General features: G+C 41.1%; 2 protein-coding genes across 23 annotated transcripts in view; one reads left to right on the top strand and one right to left on the bottom strand.

Annotated features, from left to right (window-relative positions):
- Nucleotides 1-330: 330 nt before the first annotated feature.
- Nucleotides 331-6,623, bottom strand: LOC111261533 (putative pterin-4-alpha-carbinolamine dehydratase). Of its 2 annotated transcripts, none has more exons than XM_022835111.2 (3): nt 6,465-6,623; nt 1,338-1,473; nt 331-825 (listed from the first exon to the last, which is right to left on the bottom strand). In XM_022835111.2, the coding sequence occupies exons 2-3, from the start codon at nt 1,467-1,469 to the stop codon at nt 595-597; spliced, it is 363 nt and encodes a 120-aa protein (XP_022690846.1). In that variant the 5' UTR covers nt 1,470-1,473; nt 6,465-6,623; the 3' UTR covers nt 331-594. The 2 variants fall into 2 exon arrangements, with proteins under 2 accessions (XP_022690846.1, XP_022690847.1); XM_022835112.2 differs by having other exon boundaries at nt 6,386-6,488.
- A 275-nt stretch (nt 6,624-6,898) lies between these two features.
- The window catches only part of LOC111261529 (uncharacterized), a 292,892-nt gene continuing 281,809 nt past the window's right edge, over nt 6,899-17,981 (top strand). For 13 of the 21 annotated variants that reach the window (XR_015311560.1, XR_015311559.1, XR_015311557.1 and 10 more), the window contains exons 1-2: nt 6,899-7,274; nt 8,452-8,521. Coding sequence is in view for 4 of the 21 variants with exons in the window: in XM_086968745.1 (XP_086824871.1) it covers nt 7,136-7,274; nt 8,452-8,521 (209 nt within the window). In the remaining 17 variants the exon portion in view is untranslated. Of the gene's footprint in view, nt 8,732-8,904; nt 12,394-17,981 lie in introns of those variants that run through there. The other 8 variants (XR_015311553.1, XR_015311552.1, XR_015311551.1 and 5 more) reach the window with 5 other exon arrangements.

The raw sequence follows: 17,981 nt of genomic DNA, 5'->3' as shown, positions 1-17,981 counted from the left end.
TAGTAATCAAAATTTCACTAGAAGAACTTCACGGACTAGAAGGGAAAATGTGAAGGGGCTGGCTAGAATTCATACTAAGAGGTCAAGTGAATAGGATCACTTCTGTGCACAACTTTGTATACTTACCATGGCATCCGGGTTGACGAAATTAATCGAACTGTCCAATTAGTTACCGTTGGAATTCAATAAATTTCATATGCGTTAGAATATAATGTAATAAATTATTCAACCGTCAGATACCAATAACAAGCCTCTATCTTAAAGTTAATTGATAAAAATAAGTTAAGAGCAAAGTCATGTTATATAAAACCAATTAAGTGCAAAGATATATAATGCTTTATTACAGGCACATATTCTTTTATTATTTATGCTAAAGTTGAATATTGTACTATAATTTAGATCCTTCGCGTAAAATCTCATTTTTTTTTAATAGAAGCTTGCTCTTCTTAATTAACAAAAAACTGCCTTAATACGATTCAGTTAAACTCAGGTACAGCGTACAAAGTTGGTATTCTACTTATTCGCCAAGTAATATGGCAAATGGACTTTTAAAAATATGGAACGTCACTCATGATAATAGATTCGAAGCTATTTTTAATCTGACTTCTCGCTGGACGCGTTCTCAATGAACTTGGCAAGGCGTACGTCCCTCATGGAGAGACCCCTCACGTCGTGACTGACGAGGGTAATATCGACCTTGTTGTAAACGTTACTCCATTCAGGGTGGTGGTTCATCTTTTCCGCACGGAGAGCCACGCGCGACATGAAGCCAAAGGCCTCGTTGAAATCCTTCAGTGTAAATTGCTTTTGAATTGCATCCCGCTCCTGTAATTCATAAAATAATTTAGAGGATACACAACGATCAATTACCCCGAATGACTCTAGCCAACTTTTCTAGCCAACTAGCAGCGCCCCATGCTGTCGAAGACATTTACTCTAACTACCTTAAACTGAAGATTGATATCACACAATTGAATTAGTAACTTCAAGATTATATATATAGGAATTCAACCAATTGCATATATTCTACTGAAGATTATAGTAAAATAGAACAAATTTAAGGTCGTTTACTTGTAACTATATATATATATATATATATATATATATATATATATATATATATGCCTGATATAATTTTACCGATTTGGAGAGAGATATGAGCTGTAACGTCAATAAATGTTAGTACCTTCACTATAACCATATTACAAATCTCTCCTCAAACTCGCAACCTTTCACGTATGTTTACATAAAGACTGAGCGCATATTAACGTCATGATATTGAGGGCCAGTCATGAATAATAGGTTTACGCAGCAACAATCTCCGCATGCAAACTCACCTTGATGTGACTCCACCCATTTTTTAGCAGAGGCGCTAAATGCTCTGCACGCTCAGTTTCTGTGAGAAGAACGTTACTCATTGCGGCCGTTCGCTTGACTAGAGGCGATAGAAGGCAACAGCCCAAACGCATGTCTCTGCAATGGCAATGCACAACAAACCTATAGCTATCCTATTTAGAAGGAACAAGGAAAATAACTACAGTGGTAACTGTTATTAATATTGCGACATACGTAACGTTAGATACCACTTTCCAGTGATAACGTTGTTACTATGAATAATCGTATCCATCTACTTCTGATTTACTATTGCTATCTGATACGACTATTTGGCAAGCGTCATGAAAGGGTACACATGTTCCTATCAGTTATTTAATCAATCTGCTAAGGCACTTATTTCCGATTTCAACCTGTTTGTTCAATCGTTAAGTAAAGTCCGTTAATATTCACGAGATTTTTTTCGTCATTAAATGAGTTCACATGCTCATTATACTATTCTTTATGTCTCGAATTTTATGGCAGGTATCACCATTAGGCATTTCATTCGACGGCTGGGTCCTAGCACGAAACAAAGTGTGTCTATGCCCGAATTCGAACCTACACCATGACGTCTTCATAAGATTAGCAGGTAAATACGTTACTAAGCTTTTACAGGGACGTATTATTTTAATCGCGCCATATTTCGCATAATAAAATATACTTGTGTATATACAAATACTTAGGAAATAACTATAGGTGACATCTGAGCGACTCGGCGGCTCTTCATGGCAAATGTAACTGAGTATAGTTGGGAACATGTGACCATCTTTAGTTGAGGTCACAAGCATTTTAGTAATTAGACGTTGACCTTTTGTCAAAATACTGTTGACCAACAGCAAGACCTGATCAGAGAAGAGTTACTTAAATATTTAGAGTTTTACGTCTGGCACCGCCGTCCACTCCACACTGTTGGCTCGCAACAAAACAAAGTGTGTTTATCCCCGAATTCGGACTTAGGCTACTATGTGTCCTTAAGGTTAACAAACAAATACGTTACCTATTATGCCATTAAGTGAACTTATTTGAATAGAAGTGCATCAGATAGGCCTGACGTATTATTTACAAAACATCTATTATGATTCGTCTTATGATTCTATCTCGTTATTTGGCCGAGAGTTTTGAAAAGCATAAAAATATGTTTAGGATACCAGCAGGTTGTAGGGAGAAACCAAACGGTTTAATACTGCTTGAGCAGTGTTGCGTCTGATTCTACCTTATAATAGGACTATTTATTGACTAAAAGTGCACACGGTGCAAACTACATAAATAGTAAGTAGATGATTCGTCTTCACATCTAAATAACCGTGAGAAATCGTGTCGTTTCCTAGGCATCCCAAAGGACCCTCTGATAGTCTCATAAAGTCGTATGCTGTTTTCAAAATGGATAGGACAAAAAATGATAACAAAGAAGTGACTTTTAGTTGAAGCTACCTAACGGTCTGTTCATGCAAAATTGCATGTGTAAAGATAAAGTTTAAGTAACTAATGTTGGTGTAACATTCGTGGTAACCCTTACCTTCATAGTTTTCTTGGAATTTGTTTTAACTTCAAATTTTTTTAACGTCTTGAGAAATTATTACTGTGAGCAAGTTTTCAGAACCATTTTCTCGGTGAGGATTAAAAACCTGCGCCTTTAGAAGGTCTAACCGGGGTGGGTCTTGTTAGGCTTATTCGAGGTCTTTCCAACAGAGACTAATGAAACGACACAGTAGTAATTTGTCAATGCTGAAATTTTAATTAGCGACAGCCGCATGTTTATCATAACCATACCAACGATGAACGCATTCGAAAAGATGGATATTGGCCATCAGACCAGACTTTCCCTTACCTCTTGATTATTCCTAGAGTTTGAGAAAACTCCAGGTCACGCACTCATTCTTGCTAGTGGTAATTTGAAAAGCAAACGCCGAAAAGAGACCTCTAGTAATCAGTGGACTCATTGTTTTGTTTAGGTCTGTACCTGATTTAAAAAGTTGCCGCTTTTCAATATTTCGAAGACATGCAAAGAATCAAGCATAACCCTAATAAACTATCGATCTGGTGTAGCCTTTCCATCTTTACCAGTTGGTATCAACACAGTATGAAGAAACCATATTTGTGTAAAAGTATTTTACAAAGCGCACCCGGTTTATATCACTCTTTGCTAAAGCTGCCCTTATTTATACAAAATTTAGATGACGATTGTACGCACTGCAAATGTCGGAAGAACAGTCTCAAAAATTTAGTGCTAATGGAAATAACAAACAAGCTATAATCTAACGAAACAAAGTAACCTTGACCTCAGCAAAGCCTAAACTAACATACTCTAATGAATAGTCTCACAGGTAGCGTAAGGAATCTAACTACAAATTTCACAACAACATGTACATTCATTTCTAATACCAACCTTGCAACAACCAACATCGCAAGATTTGCATGAGCTCCTTCAAAATAGATCACAGTTTAGTATGGTTTCACTAAAAATAGGCGTACAGGTAGCAGTGCTCCATCAGTCGGGGTTACAGAACGACAGTAATAGAAAAACCTAACTGGACTTGATGCAACAGAGGGTGCAGCGGCCAGCAAGAAACTCAGAAACATAAATGAAACGATAAATCAATAGCTGGACAGTGGCCAGTCGGTTAAAACTGCTAATATTAGCGAGGCGATGTCACAAAGAAAAGCAGCCTAATCGATGGCCTCATGCGAGCCGGTGAACTAATGGAGACGGGCCTAAGCTCAAAAATGGTCCATTTTTGCCCCCGCCTAATGGAGAACAGAAGAGGCGTATAAGGGTTGGTATGTACTATATATAGATAGTAGGAGTAAACAAATAGCCAAATTGTCTATTTTGTCACGTATTTGCGGTCACAGACTCATTTCAAGTCGCTCGATTCACTGGCATCGAATCGCTGCAAGTCATGTATGTCAAGTCATGTATGCAAGTCATGTCAAGTATAAGGTACTCTCGAAGATACAGTTTTAATCTGCATATGGTAGCTTTTTGTATGCACACGCTGTGGCCATATTGCTGGCGTGAATCAAACTAACTTGATTACAAGTGGATAGTATCACTAGCAGCAGACGTGTACTCACTGCTAAGTCTGTAGAGCGGCTGTCCATTCAGTAAATCAACTAAAGGAATAATTTTCGATAAAAAAAATCTAACATTCCGTTTAAAGATTTCATAGTAATATAGAAGGAACGGTTGCATATGCTCTATAGAAATTATCTTTTCTTTTTGCAGGTGACTGAACCTTGGAACGGACAACCTGTTCTACTCTACGATTCGTCTACAGCTCGTGAAAAATCATGACTCTTAGATATATGTTCATTTTATTACTATTATTTTTTTACTACTGTAATTTTTTTTTAGTTTTACCTACTTTTATTATTCACTTCATGTTATCTTTGTGAAATAATAATACAAAAAATCTTTAACGCAGTCTTTTTTACCCATTGATCATTACTTGAATCACCAGCATTACGAGAAAAGAATGAGCTAGCATGAAATAGAATAAAATCTTCACGTTGCAACTCAGTGTTCTACGTTCAGCAACACAAATCCGCCCAAAGCTGTCTGCATCTCACTCAGTTCTAACAAGCCTATCCATCAGACAGTTCACAATCGTGAAAATCGCTAAGGCAACGGAATCATTTGGACGAGCCAACCGAATTCCTGCTTTTTGGTGACCGGACGGAACCAATACGACGGCACAGCACAGATTACTAACACACAGAGAAGACCTCAAAGGCTTTCGTTAACAATTTTAGTTTTCGGTGGCCAGCGCTTTATATAGCGAATGGCATATTCGACTTTGGCTATTGTGGTACCACCACTAGCACGTCTCGGCAGTGTACCTCGATCAGAACGACCCATAAAAAGAATAGAGTATTACTTATGTGAAGTATGAGTATGAATTAATAAACCATACGAAGTTATTAGCCTATTTAATTGGTCGCGACGGACACAGCTTTGTTACAGTGAGTAACAACATTAGGCTACAAAAACTACTTTTACCTTATGTTAGTCAGTTGGTAAACGGCGAGTTAGTGAAGTCCATTCTGAGGTTGAGATCAACGATATCGAATTAAAGCTATACGATTATTTGTCTTTGTAAATCCGTCAACAAACGTGATTACTGCACTTATTGTTTTTAGTAAACCAAATTAACTTATTGCACCTGACCGGTAAACCACAAGTGCCTAAAATCAACTTGGGCTGAACAAAGAATATTTATTTACAGTTTTAAGGCGATGACAATTTGGCCTGATGAAAGTGCATTTGCACAAGATTAATTATTTGCATTGCTTTGGATAGGAATTATCAGAAGGGTAAGGGCATTTACAGCTGACAGAAGTTGTATCGGCCCCGAATACGATAGGTTGAATAAATGCCTGCTAGCGTCGATCTTTTCCACAAGCTCTTCGCAGATTTATTACTACTGAATTATATTGCCTTATCCCAGATGTGGCCGAATACCGTGAAGATACGGTCTAGAGAAAGGACTTACTTTGAATACGACTGATGCGGTCTACTAGTTAAATGGATAGAGTCCAAAAGAAATAACATAAAATTGAGAATATTTCAGTTTCTAGAACATTGATTGATCTTGATCGCGGGGATATACAATGATATCTTACTAGATCACGAGAATCCATTGAAAGATTACCAAAAATAATGACATTTCCAATACATGCCCTGCTGTAGACTTGTACTTTTTATATATATACAAACGATTGCTCGATATAACACAGGCGTTACAATGCGATTCGCTTTACGGCGTCGCACGTAACTCCATTGCATTCCGTCAATGTACGCAAAAACTACATGTTGTCTTCTTATATTAAAACGTTACTCAAAACTTCTTTCGAAAGTTCATGACATCTATGTAATCAGTCGAACCGCTACCACAGTGTCTCAGGTCAAATCCTGCTTTTAACAGTGTGCGGATACTGCATATTGTTTTCTCGAAACAAAACAGAAAATTGTCGATGTCGTATTTTCTTCGCGCCAGTTCTCTATTCTCACCGAATTATATGGAACAATGCCTTGTTTATCTGAGCTTTCGAGATGATAGGAAGTACTTTGCACCAGAAAGCTCACTAACCTGAACCACGTTTTCTCGTCCTGTTCGATTGTGGGGAACGCTTTCTACTGGTAGAGAGGGTAGAGGGCGCACCAAACAGTTCGTGTCATTGGGGTTTACTCAGAATTGCACTGTTTGCAAAATTCGTTTAGCACGCGATTCGCCTTCGCAGCCATGTGTACACGATCTTCTAGTAAATATAATTAGCAATAACAGCTGTTACTGGGTTTTTTCAGACAAACAAGCAGGCGTCAATGCACGCCGCGCTGCGGTATCTAGTCCTGCATCTAGTGCCATACTTCCCACTGTACGTCCGTTAGAGCTTTCTCCTCACGACCATACTGTGCCTGCTGCCAACCTTCCCTCCTGTCTGGGCCCGTGCGAGAAGCAGCTGACCCCGCGTGTCCCGCAGAACAAAGCAGTCGAATGCAAAAGCCTAGCGGCTAGGAAAAGCGCGCCAATTCGATTCAAAGTGTGGCGCCACCGTTTTCTGGTTCGATGGACTGTCTGCTAGGGGAATAACAAATATGTCTGCTGTTGTGTGTGGCTGACTGGCTGTTGCAGCTGCTGCTCTTCCGATGCTGGTATGATGTTGTGAGGAGAGTCTCCGTGTTGTTTGTGTGCATGCGAGAGTGCGGGCTGTGTGCCTGGCCGCAGTGAAGTGTTGTGGGGCCGTGAGAACTCGCCCATGAATGACATTTGGCCAGCGCCCGTGTATGGCCCGCGTATTGCCCGCGGACGTGGAAACGTGTAGTCCGTGGATGTTGACTAAGCTAGTTCGACGACTTGCCAGCAGTTGCAGGGTTTTCACGGCGTCTCCAGCCGCAGCAGGTGAGACCGTCAGGGCGGGGTCTTGGTGCTCCGAGAGCCGGAGGCGTGTTCGGGTGCTGCCACGATATTACCGTTGCCGCCACTGCGACAGTGCCCGTTCCGTCGACTGCGCTCTCCTTCCCTTTTGCTTCATATTACATATGTGTATGTACATATATGTATATGTAATATATAAGTCGAGTACACTACGATACTGCGTGTGCAGCTTTTGGTGTCTGTCCGTGTGCATCTGCTCTGCGTCACCAGTATCACTATCGTCACCCTTTTAGTACGTATAGTCGTTTCTGTCTGTTACGTGATGCTGAATCCGCGTGGATAGTCAATGATAGCAAATGATGGTGTACATGACGAACCAGTGATTAGTGTCCGTCGCTTCGCGGTTCGCTCAATCAATCCATTGGTCGGTCGGTCGCTAGCTCGTTCGTCGGATGTTGAGCTGGTCGGTCGGTCGGTCTGTGTGTATGTGTGTGAGTAGGTAAGAAGAAACGAACTACATTATGCCGTGTATGGTGTTGATTTCACTGCGACCGCTGTGGTCGTCGTAAAAAAGGCAACTGTCTCTTCTTTCGAGTATCGTAGTATCTCGACTATTCTAGCTCGAATAGATACAACGGTTTCTACTCGTAATGCGACAAAATGCTGCAGCCAGCGATGAGTCGTGCTGCTCGAGAACGCTCTTGAGTGGATGTACTATCGCTACGGTTTAGATCCTGCTCAGTGCTGCTGCTGGCGCCGTTCTGGAATACATGCCGATCCGATCTCTTCAGCCGTAGACTAGGGAGCGTAGCTGCGTAACTGTATCGTGTCACTATACGTGCCATCACATCAGTTGATTCCATTTTACGTTGGCCATACTCATCGTTATCATCAACGCCATCAGCACTATTATTGGTGTTATCGAAGCCATCGTCGTCTTACCGGACTGGCTTTGCTCTTTGGTATCGCTGCTATGTGTTTTCGTGCGTGCGTGGGCGGGTATGTTTTTTGCTGTGCTGCTAGCGCCGCCGGCGCTGCTGCTGCTGCTGCTGTTTGAGTGCGAAGATAAAGGAGATTGATTAATGGTGGGCAAATCGAGAAGTGTGGCGGTCGGTCTTGCAGCACCGTGTGCATGTGTGCTTCTACAGTTGCAACCACTACTAATACTACCACTTGTACAACTATTATTTTGGTGCTATAGCAAACGCTGTCCTGTTGGCCGCTGCTGGTGTTACCGCGGATTGGACTTTCAGCGCAATCGCCAATCAGGTGTGAGTTGACCGTGATTTTGTAATCGCCATGGTAGATCTGGCTGTCTTTCTAGCTTTTGTCTGGGTGAGCGCTTGTCTGAATGAGTGTGGAGCGTATGTATGAATTACTAGTGGGCGCACTGGATCGAACGAAAAAGGCGGATAGTAATAGCGGTAATAAATACTGCTGGCAGTCGTCGTCATCGCCGTCGCCATCGGTCCATCTTGCTGGTTTGTCTCATTGCTCGAAACCATTTCATTCCGATGCATTGCATTGCGTTTGCATAGGTCTACATGCTGACAATGCACACACTGATCAATGATGATAATAGAATACAGCTCAATGTGCTGTCGATTTGAATTGCTTAACTCAGTCCATCTATCTGGCTGTCTGTTTGTCTCAGCTTACTCCGGCACGCGTATCGCCGCGGTGGCGGCAGCAGCAGCAGTAGCCGCATGAACGAACGCGATGACGTGCGACTGCGGAACACTGGACAGAGACCCTCCAGACGGCCTGGTTCGTCCGTCGTCACTCGTATGCGTCTATGCGCCAGCCGCCGCTCGGTCAACAGATTTTCGAGAACGTTAGGCTCGATTGCCTGGAACGGTTGATATGCAACGAATTCTACAGGATACATCTGCAAGTGTTACCGCCACTGGAGCTAGACTATGATAGTGAATGTCGTGTAGATTGACCAATCCGAATGAATCTAGCTGTTGCTAAGGTTTTCTTCAGGGCCGTTCTTTCTGCGTTGTCAAGTAACAGTCTTTACTAGTGTGAAAATATTGAGCACCACTTACGAGGAAGGCTGGTGGGTTAGACATCGCGTCTTCTGTTCTGTTTAATACCAAATCAGAAAAATTGTAAAATGATTTATTTACTTTAAAAGAAAAACGTTTTCAACATTGCGAGTTGCGTTACAAACTCCTCTTTAGCCCATGCTTACCTCGTGAGTTCGAAAGCTTGATAAATAAACTAGGTAAATGTACAAGCGAATAAGATAGACAACGGTTTTCGCGTACTAGTTTTGCAAAACACCTGAAAATTTAGTGCTTCTGCGGGTCGCTTTGGCTCATGAAGTGTACTGTATAACACCCGGTATAATAATATAGTTAACAAGAGATGCCTGCCTTTCACTTAGACACCTTGAAGAGACAGTCGAAAAAAGCCTGGTTCGTTTTACCGCTGCTTGAAGCTGTCGACTCTAACGCAGTAACAGCTACATAATTTATTACGAGCGAGGAGTGCATTACATTACATTTATCATGAATCTTTCGCTACAGCATTAGCAGCGTGAGAATCAAGTGAGTCGATTGAAGGCGAAGAGTGACTTCACAAAACATACTCCTAGAGAATTCGTGGCTATTGCCAGCCAAGCGGAGTCAATCTGTCTTTCTGCTCGGTCCTTCATTAAATATGTCTCTATTATAAGGTGCGCGGGAAGCCATTTACCGCTTTCTCTCGTTGCTGCTGTTAAACATGCTATTGCTATTTTATGTGATACGTTCCTTTGTTCGTTGTTACTTTTCGTCGCTAATTTCCTTTTATATTGTTTTCTGCGCTTAGAACTACAGACAACACAATACATGACGAAAAGGAATTGAAAGATAAGATAGAGGTAGGCAGAGTACAGAAGGAGCGAGCTAACTGGTAGCTCCGCCTTCTTCTCCGAAATTACTTCCTTGTCCTCTTCCCGCTTCTCCTCTTTTTTCGTGCCACCATAGTCGTAGATACGTACGGGCACGAGGTACATACGGCATACCATTGTATCATGGTGTACAAATGCGAGCGTTCATTTGTTCGTATGAATCGTAGACTATAGCATGAAACATCGTAGTCATCGTCAACATGGCGAACATTTCGGATTCTTTTTCGGCGACTTGTGGTATCGATGTTCGTGGCCCCGTAGTCTGCTCGCCGGTGCCTGACGGCTTCGTTCCGTCCCACCACGACGTCGATGGGCCGATACTTCAGTGCTGTATTCCGCTCGCCGCCGTCTTTCTCCTTTTCCTTTGTTCCCCCATTTGTTCCTGCCGCTTCAGTTGGGCCTGCAACATCCACGTTCTCGCTGGCCAAATCGACACGGTCGGGTGTATTTGCCTCGATTGACGTGTAGGGTTATGAAGAGTGCTTTATATCGGACGATCAGTTATTACTGTCATCGTTGTCGTCGTCACTCATCACTATTATCATGTCTGTCCGCGGTTGATGCCATTGTTGTTGTTTAGGACGTTCAGTAACGTTCGTACCGCAAGTGTTATGCAAAATTCTAAGGGCGTCGATTTTGGCTGTAGCAGCACCTACGTAGGCGGACGCCCGGCAGACGAGGACGAACTCCAGGAGCGGGTATACACAGTGAGCAATAGCATCGGGGACACTACGTAACTGTGTCACTCGTTAGTTAGATTCGATCGATTAACCTAGCAGTCCCCAATGTTTTTCTTGTAGTATGCAAAAGTTTGTAGGTCTCCCCCGCACACACTCCTTAGCCCGCACCACCATCATGACCTGCTTCATCCGTATTAGTTAGATTGAACGTGTGCGCTCCACGACAAATTAACTGCCCTGTCTCCTTGGTGCATTACTGCCACTGTGTTAGTTGGCTGGGTGGGTGGCTGGCGCAAGCTGCTTCGCAACGCTTTGTTGATATTGGCGGCTGCCCTGACGGGTACGGCTGCGGTCATTTCTATGACCTTGCGTCGACGTCTGCAGGAACCCGTTACTGTTAAGCGGGCCTGTGGCAGCTAGTCAGATAAGGTGTTTTAGTGAACGTCGATGATCCGCAGCTATCGACGAGCACCTAATAAGGAGCTAATCATGCAGACCACTACTCTACGACATCTTGCGTAGGATTACACGTTTTAGATAATTTCATTCACGGCGATATCCGCCATTCACAGTACTATTGAAGTTTCATTTAATGTTCAGTTTATGCTTAGCAGATCGTCAAACATATAAGAACTATGCCATCTGTAGACTAACTATAGTAGCTATATTGTTATTACCCGTACAGTTGTCGCATTATATAAGTTAGTCAATTTTCTGGTAAATACTATGATAATATGATAAATAATATGATAGTAGTACAATGACGTGTTGGAAAATGGAATCTGAAGTGTTTTTCAAGGACTGTGAGGTTTCGAGAGATTCAGCTTGAAACTAAGGCTGTCGACCCGTATTGGTTGAATAGTTTGACGGATCTCGCAACTGCTACTAGCGCCTTCTGCAGCGGCATATGGTACATAAATGCAAATAAATGCCATTTGCTAGCACTATAATCCGAGATCTCTAAAGAACGGCCTTGCACGTAATCCTATATATTGAAGCTTCCCAAGTGTCTCAGTAGGGCTTTAGGTAGAGTATTACGAAAAGTTCCGTTATTTTCAAGGCCAATATGTGTTCCGTGTTTTACCAAATGTTTTTATTTTCCGTAATTTAAAGCCTGTGAGCATCTGCTATTAAACTTAATTATATTCAGTGAAGGTAAACAGAAAAGGTACGGAAGCTATTAAGACGCTCAAGGAGTTTTCTTTTAAGCTAAATCTATTCCGACCACCGTGACTCAAAAATTTTTTAGATTAAAACTGTTTTGTTGTTGTAATATGTAAGAAATTTAGCTAGACACATTACTGTTAATAACGTGATATCAAATACTACAGGAATGTATTTCTATGTTTAACTGATTAGCTAAAATGCAATTTGCTACTGTATCGACTTGATATTATTCTTATAACGTATTTCGTCTTAACTCTTAGCTAAACTCATAAAGATCAGTAGAGATAAGAGACTCTGTGCTTTCTTCGTAAAAACAATATGTTGACCCCGGGAATGTGAAAACACTATACTTTGAAAAATATAGAACGCATTTTGAATAAACAGTTGTATAATTTTACCAAGGTATCGCCTGATTTCATCCACCGGTCAGCTTTTTCCTGAAAGCGGTTCATGTTCTCAAAATGCTTTCCATTCTTATCAGTTTTATTAACATGTAATTGTCGCAGGGACCCACCGCTGTCAGGAGACAATACTTTGAAATGACAAAATGATTTCGGCCAGTGACTGTTCGATAAGTCTGCTTTACCTATAATATCCCACCTAGAAAGCGTAGGGAGCGTCTATTGTGAAAGCATGCACATAATTGACTACCTTCAATAGTGATGAAGACGTAGGGTTCATAGGTGCAATCAATATGTCCCGCTATCAACAAAAAGCTAAACCCTTTCGTCTGTAAAGGATTATGCAACAATAACGAAAAAGCACTGCACACGCAATAGCTTAGTACTCTATACTATTGTCTTAATGATATAATTAAGTTCACCTCATTGGCATTTTTGAAAGGCCCGCATTTTGCGTACATCTATTAGGTTCGAACTAATTCGTGGCAGAAAATTTTAGGAACTTTACCGAAGGGGAAGTGTAATAGTAGCTCGAATTGTTGATCAGATGGAAATAGAATACATTAGCTGTATCTAAATTGTTGGAATAATCTGAAATTTTCAAAACAGACATCCCCACCGTTAACCTAAAATGCGACATCTATTTCCTCCATTTACAAATAGCAAAAAACAACTTTATTAAGTAATATATATATATATATATATATATATATATATATATATATATGCGATTACAAAAAACAGCGTAATAGACACAATTCACTAAGGAATCTAGCTAAACTACGGCGGAGCAGATCATTTCACTCGTCAATGGTCGGTTTTTTGACCGTCTAAACCAATTTCAGCCGAACAACGTTCTGACCAAGATGATATGTGATACCGACAATCGAGCGCAACAGTAGTGATTGAGCTGTCACGGCTAATGTGGGGGCTCCCGTTACCCTGTACCGTTCTCGACGCTGGTTGGGCGCAAGTCGTTGGCATAGCATTTTGGGTCTTCCTAGACTATTACACTCGAGTGAGTCCTTTTTCAGCTAGTTAAAAAGACATTGGCTTGTTCTGTTCTACTACAAGTAGCGTCACATATCCATTCTGGGAGCTGCATTTAATTTTGTTCAGCGCCTCCAACAATATCGAGGAAGCTGGAAAATAGATCGTACAACTCCCGCTGCGGCTATGTAATATGTTGTAATCGCCTCTGTGAATGACTTTGTGCGCTGCAGGCCGGGATAGACGTGTACTGCATTATATGGGTCGGTACGGCAACCCATCAAACCTGCATACCGACACCTTTTCAAGAAGAAAAAAAAGGAGCTCAGTCTAATTGAGAACGTTCGCGTAAAAAAACATTTAGCCACGGAAAACTTACTTGTATTGCCAGACTAGGCGGAAATGTTCCTATCTCATAAAATGATACACGCAACGCATGCCTGGTTCAGAAAAGTTTACAGACGTTTCAAATGTTTATCTAAGGAACGCAAAAAATAAGTATCCAGTAATGAAATATTTAATAAGTTTGTAAGTTGGGTGAGAAACATTTTTCAAATATTGTGAACCAGGTGTCGTTAGCTGTGTGGAACTAGTGATGCTAATAAAACAATTTATATAATACTTGTCTTACTTAAAAATATAACGTTTTCATCTTTAATATGTAGCGTTTTAAAGCGGCTCGTAAGTTGAATATGCTATGAACGAGTAGGGTGGAACTGTGTCTGGGCTAAACGGAGAACAACTTTTAGCTTGATTATCCTCGCGTGTGAGGGTTTTCGGCTGCGCGCTATTTATCTGTATCCCGTCTATGATACAAATTGATACGAAGCGAGTCATTTAGTAAGAGATAGACAACTAACGTCATTTCATATGTGTTTATTCAACTGGAAGAAAAATCTATAGTAGGGTGGTAATGATAAAATATTGGGTTATGTGGGAGATTTGTCTTAGAGAACTAAAGATAGCTCATCATACTTGAGCTATGAAGTTGAATAAGCAACCGTCTATTGATCTTAATCTGACTAGTAGAGCAGTGGCGAAGTGACCTAGGCGATTACCAGAAAGGCCATCAGCTTCCTGAAAGATATCTAGCTGTTGGTACCGTATATGAAGCGTTTTAAGAAAAAGTGTTCGAGGATTGGCGTACATATGGAAAAGAGAAAACACCAACTGCGAATGGCCAACGATAGTTGCATCCTTTCCCGGTTTTTTGGGGATAAACTTGAGAGTCTTGCTTGGCACGTTAAGCAACGAATCGGAGAAGAATCGAGTTAAAGATGCGGGCTTTGACGAAAGGCCCATGGGGGAGAATTAGAGCTGCGGCTTGGGAATGCTAATGGGGAGCTGAGCCTTATGACTTCTCTGACGGATAGCAATAGCGGTTGTAGCGGTATTGGCAGTAGCATAGGGGATTGAGGAGACAGACGGAGAGAAGGCCAAGACGTAGCCACAACAGAGTTATAGACATAACAACAAAAAGGGTGCTTAACCTAACCCAGCGAATTCCACGGCCGAAATGCATACTACTATATCGATGATGATAGAAAAAAGTGGTGGAAGATTGGCCGATAAATGCTGCGGTCGTCGATAAGGAGAGGGAAACGGGGCCAAGACAACCAAGACGCCCTTGTCATTGCTTCTCTAGTGGCGTAGCGAAAAAAGAAAACACATCAGGTCCTACCGACGCCGAACACAGCAGCGCAAACTGTGATAACAACGAGAAGATGGGTGAGGGAGTGGGAATAACATAGGAGAGTCCACCGAAGACCACTCATGTCGACGGAGATTGGGGCAGTGGCTAGAACAAGCTGTACGGTCAAGTTGTAGAAAGGAATGGTTTGACTGCCTCTGACGGTATCCTATCCTGCTTCTGGCATTACTACTGCTAACAGAAATGCGCTAAGCACCATAAGGGGAAAAGCGACTCTGAGGGGAATAGTTGACCCGACCGTAATGCCCAATAACCGAGTGGAGAATAGGAGCGAGGGATGAATTCCTTCCCATCATAGCTAGAAAAGTATTTTGAGGGCGGTGCGGTTAAGTCTGTTGGCAGAGCTGCTTGTGCTAAGTGACACTTAACATTGTTGGTTGAACAGGAAGCATAAACATTCTTAAATCTACACGTCAGATAGATGGAAATGAAACGATACGAATAGTTGGAGAGAAGAACTGTATAGAAGAGAATATGATGGGCGATGCGATGATCGTAGAAGGAATAAACTGGGACGTCAAGCGAGGAATGCAACAATACAACACACAACAAGGTGTTTTTTCCCGTTGCACAGCTGGATGTTCAGTTAGGTACTAATTTAATACAGTAGGTTTTTTCGCGGTGGTGTTCTGTATATGCCTTCGTATGTACGTTACTAACAGCTGGGTTGCTGTGATTATTGATGTTATACTTCTAGCGTGTTAAAGAGAAACCAGGGGGCAAGGAGTGGAAATCGTCATGTACAGTGCCGATAACCTGAAAGGAACATGGCAGTTCCCACTTTTTTTGCTGTGGCACTATATTGAGTGAGATGGATACAGCTCACGCAAAGTTAAAGGCTACCGGTAGCGTGAAGCATACGCTATTGTTATTGTATTTCTTCCTTTAATTGTTGCTATTATATCGTTAGAAATTGACTTCTAACGTTAAATGGCACCTCTTTTTATATCCGTAACATGGGAAAGGTGCGTGCCATGCCATTTGACTTACGTGTTACCGCCTTTTCTGTTTCCAAATCGTATTTGTATATTGTTCCAGATATCTATCATCATATAATAACTTTTGCGTCTTAGAGCTAAGTTTAAAAAGAAATAGTGTATATTTGGTATTAGAGTTTTCTAATTTTTAACAAAATTTCACCGGCACTTGTTAGCCGGCTTTTAGATCTATAAGATCTAGCATCATTGTGTACGATCTCAAATATTTGTCGAACATTCACAGTTGTGCGTAATAGATCGCACGTTTTTATCGGATTACTGCTTTACGCTTTTCTTAAAATCTGCTCACAATATAATATTATGACGGGTAAAGCGAAAAAAAAGTAGATGCTTTTAACGATGGGTCTAAATGGCATAATGTACAGGCAGTCTTACTAAACAGATTATCCAGTTTGATGAACAGGCATATTTAAACCGAATTACACGAAAAAAAGAGAATATTTAACTTTAACCAAGTAACTTTACATATATATGACAGCAGCCAGAAAGTTTCATTTGTGACTGTGTCAGTTGGTTAGCTTTAGCAAAGCCGAGCCTTCCTGACCCCTTGTATATGATTTTGTTGAAGAAAACTTAGCCATACGCAAGGATTTAACTGTCTTAAAACCGTTTATGGACTATCTGCGGAAGGGCGCTGCTCGAGTAACAATGTTGTACAAAATAGTTATATCATTAGTGATAGGCTGACCTTATATCGTATGTAAATAACTGGGTTGGATAGAGAACCTTTGGCTTGCAGTCATGCATACTGGATGAATACAGTTTATGCATTTCACCACAGACAATTTTTCAGACATACAACCATATTTGTACCATACCATAACTTTATATACCCGAGCCGGCAATACGGCTACCTATTTTGACCGCAATGTCTTTGCCAATCGATGGAGTTCGATATTTGCAGATAACAACATACAGCAAAAAAACATGGACGCGGGCGAAAAAGAAAAGCAATATTCTTCTTAATTTAAAAGCACTTTAAGTAAACCTTTAATATGAACTCTGCTCAAGTTTTGAGCAATTAGTACAGATTTTGCCATTTTCGCACAGATGAGCATTCTTTAAAGCGGGAGGATGGTCATTTTTCTCGTGGTACCAGTAGTTTTTATTAAGGGGTCACTTGAGTTCTAAGACATTCTACACACATAGCAGCAGTATATTATTGTCGAACATTCTTTGAGAAATGCCCAGATACCGAAACCATCCAACTTACTGGGCCTCTAAGTCCTGATTCACTAACATAACTTCGTTGCCTCCTAATGTTACAGCTTTTAGTTCCATTGTTATATCTCGCTACGCTTACTAGTACTAAACTACTAAACGCTTTATTCTCTTTGACCGTGCAAAGCTACCAGAATGCCGATAGAAGATAGATATGTATGTAGTACAGTGTGCTATATATAGTCACTGATTTCAACTTGAAATATTCAGTATTTATACGATTATATGAGCCATTTATCACGTTAGTAAACATGTATTTTATTATATTTTTGATGTTTTTCTTTAAGAGTCCCTTGAAGCCTAGCAATACCACTATCTAACCTTGTCTGCAGTGCGGGGTCAACGTAACATATGTAACATATGGAGATTTCAGGCGAACATGTAGGAATTAATTGAAAAAGAGACAAATGGAATAATTACTTTATAAACAACGTCATGATAATTATTAGTAATGAACTAGGATTTAAACAAATCAAGGGGCGCAGATTTACTCGGTAGTCTCGCGTAGTTGCAGTATACACAAGCGACATGGGTTAATTTAAAGGTCCCAATTGAGAAGAAATGCAAAGGATGACATAAAGAAGCACTTAGTCATATGAGGTGTCCCCTTTATGACTGTTACCATGGTAACGCTTAATAGCGGTAGCGATAATACGGAGTACCA

Source organism: Varroa jacobsoni, unplaced genomic scaffold (genome assembly GCF_002532875.2).
Source record: "Varroa jacobsoni isolate VJ856 unplaced genomic scaffold, vjacob_1.0 scaffold_565, whole genome shotgun sequence".
Taxonomy (NCBI): Eukaryota; Metazoa; Arthropoda; class Arachnida; order Mesostigmata; family Varroidae; genus Varroa; species Varroa jacobsoni.
This window is presented reverse-complemented; position numbering and strand designations above follow the sequence as displayed.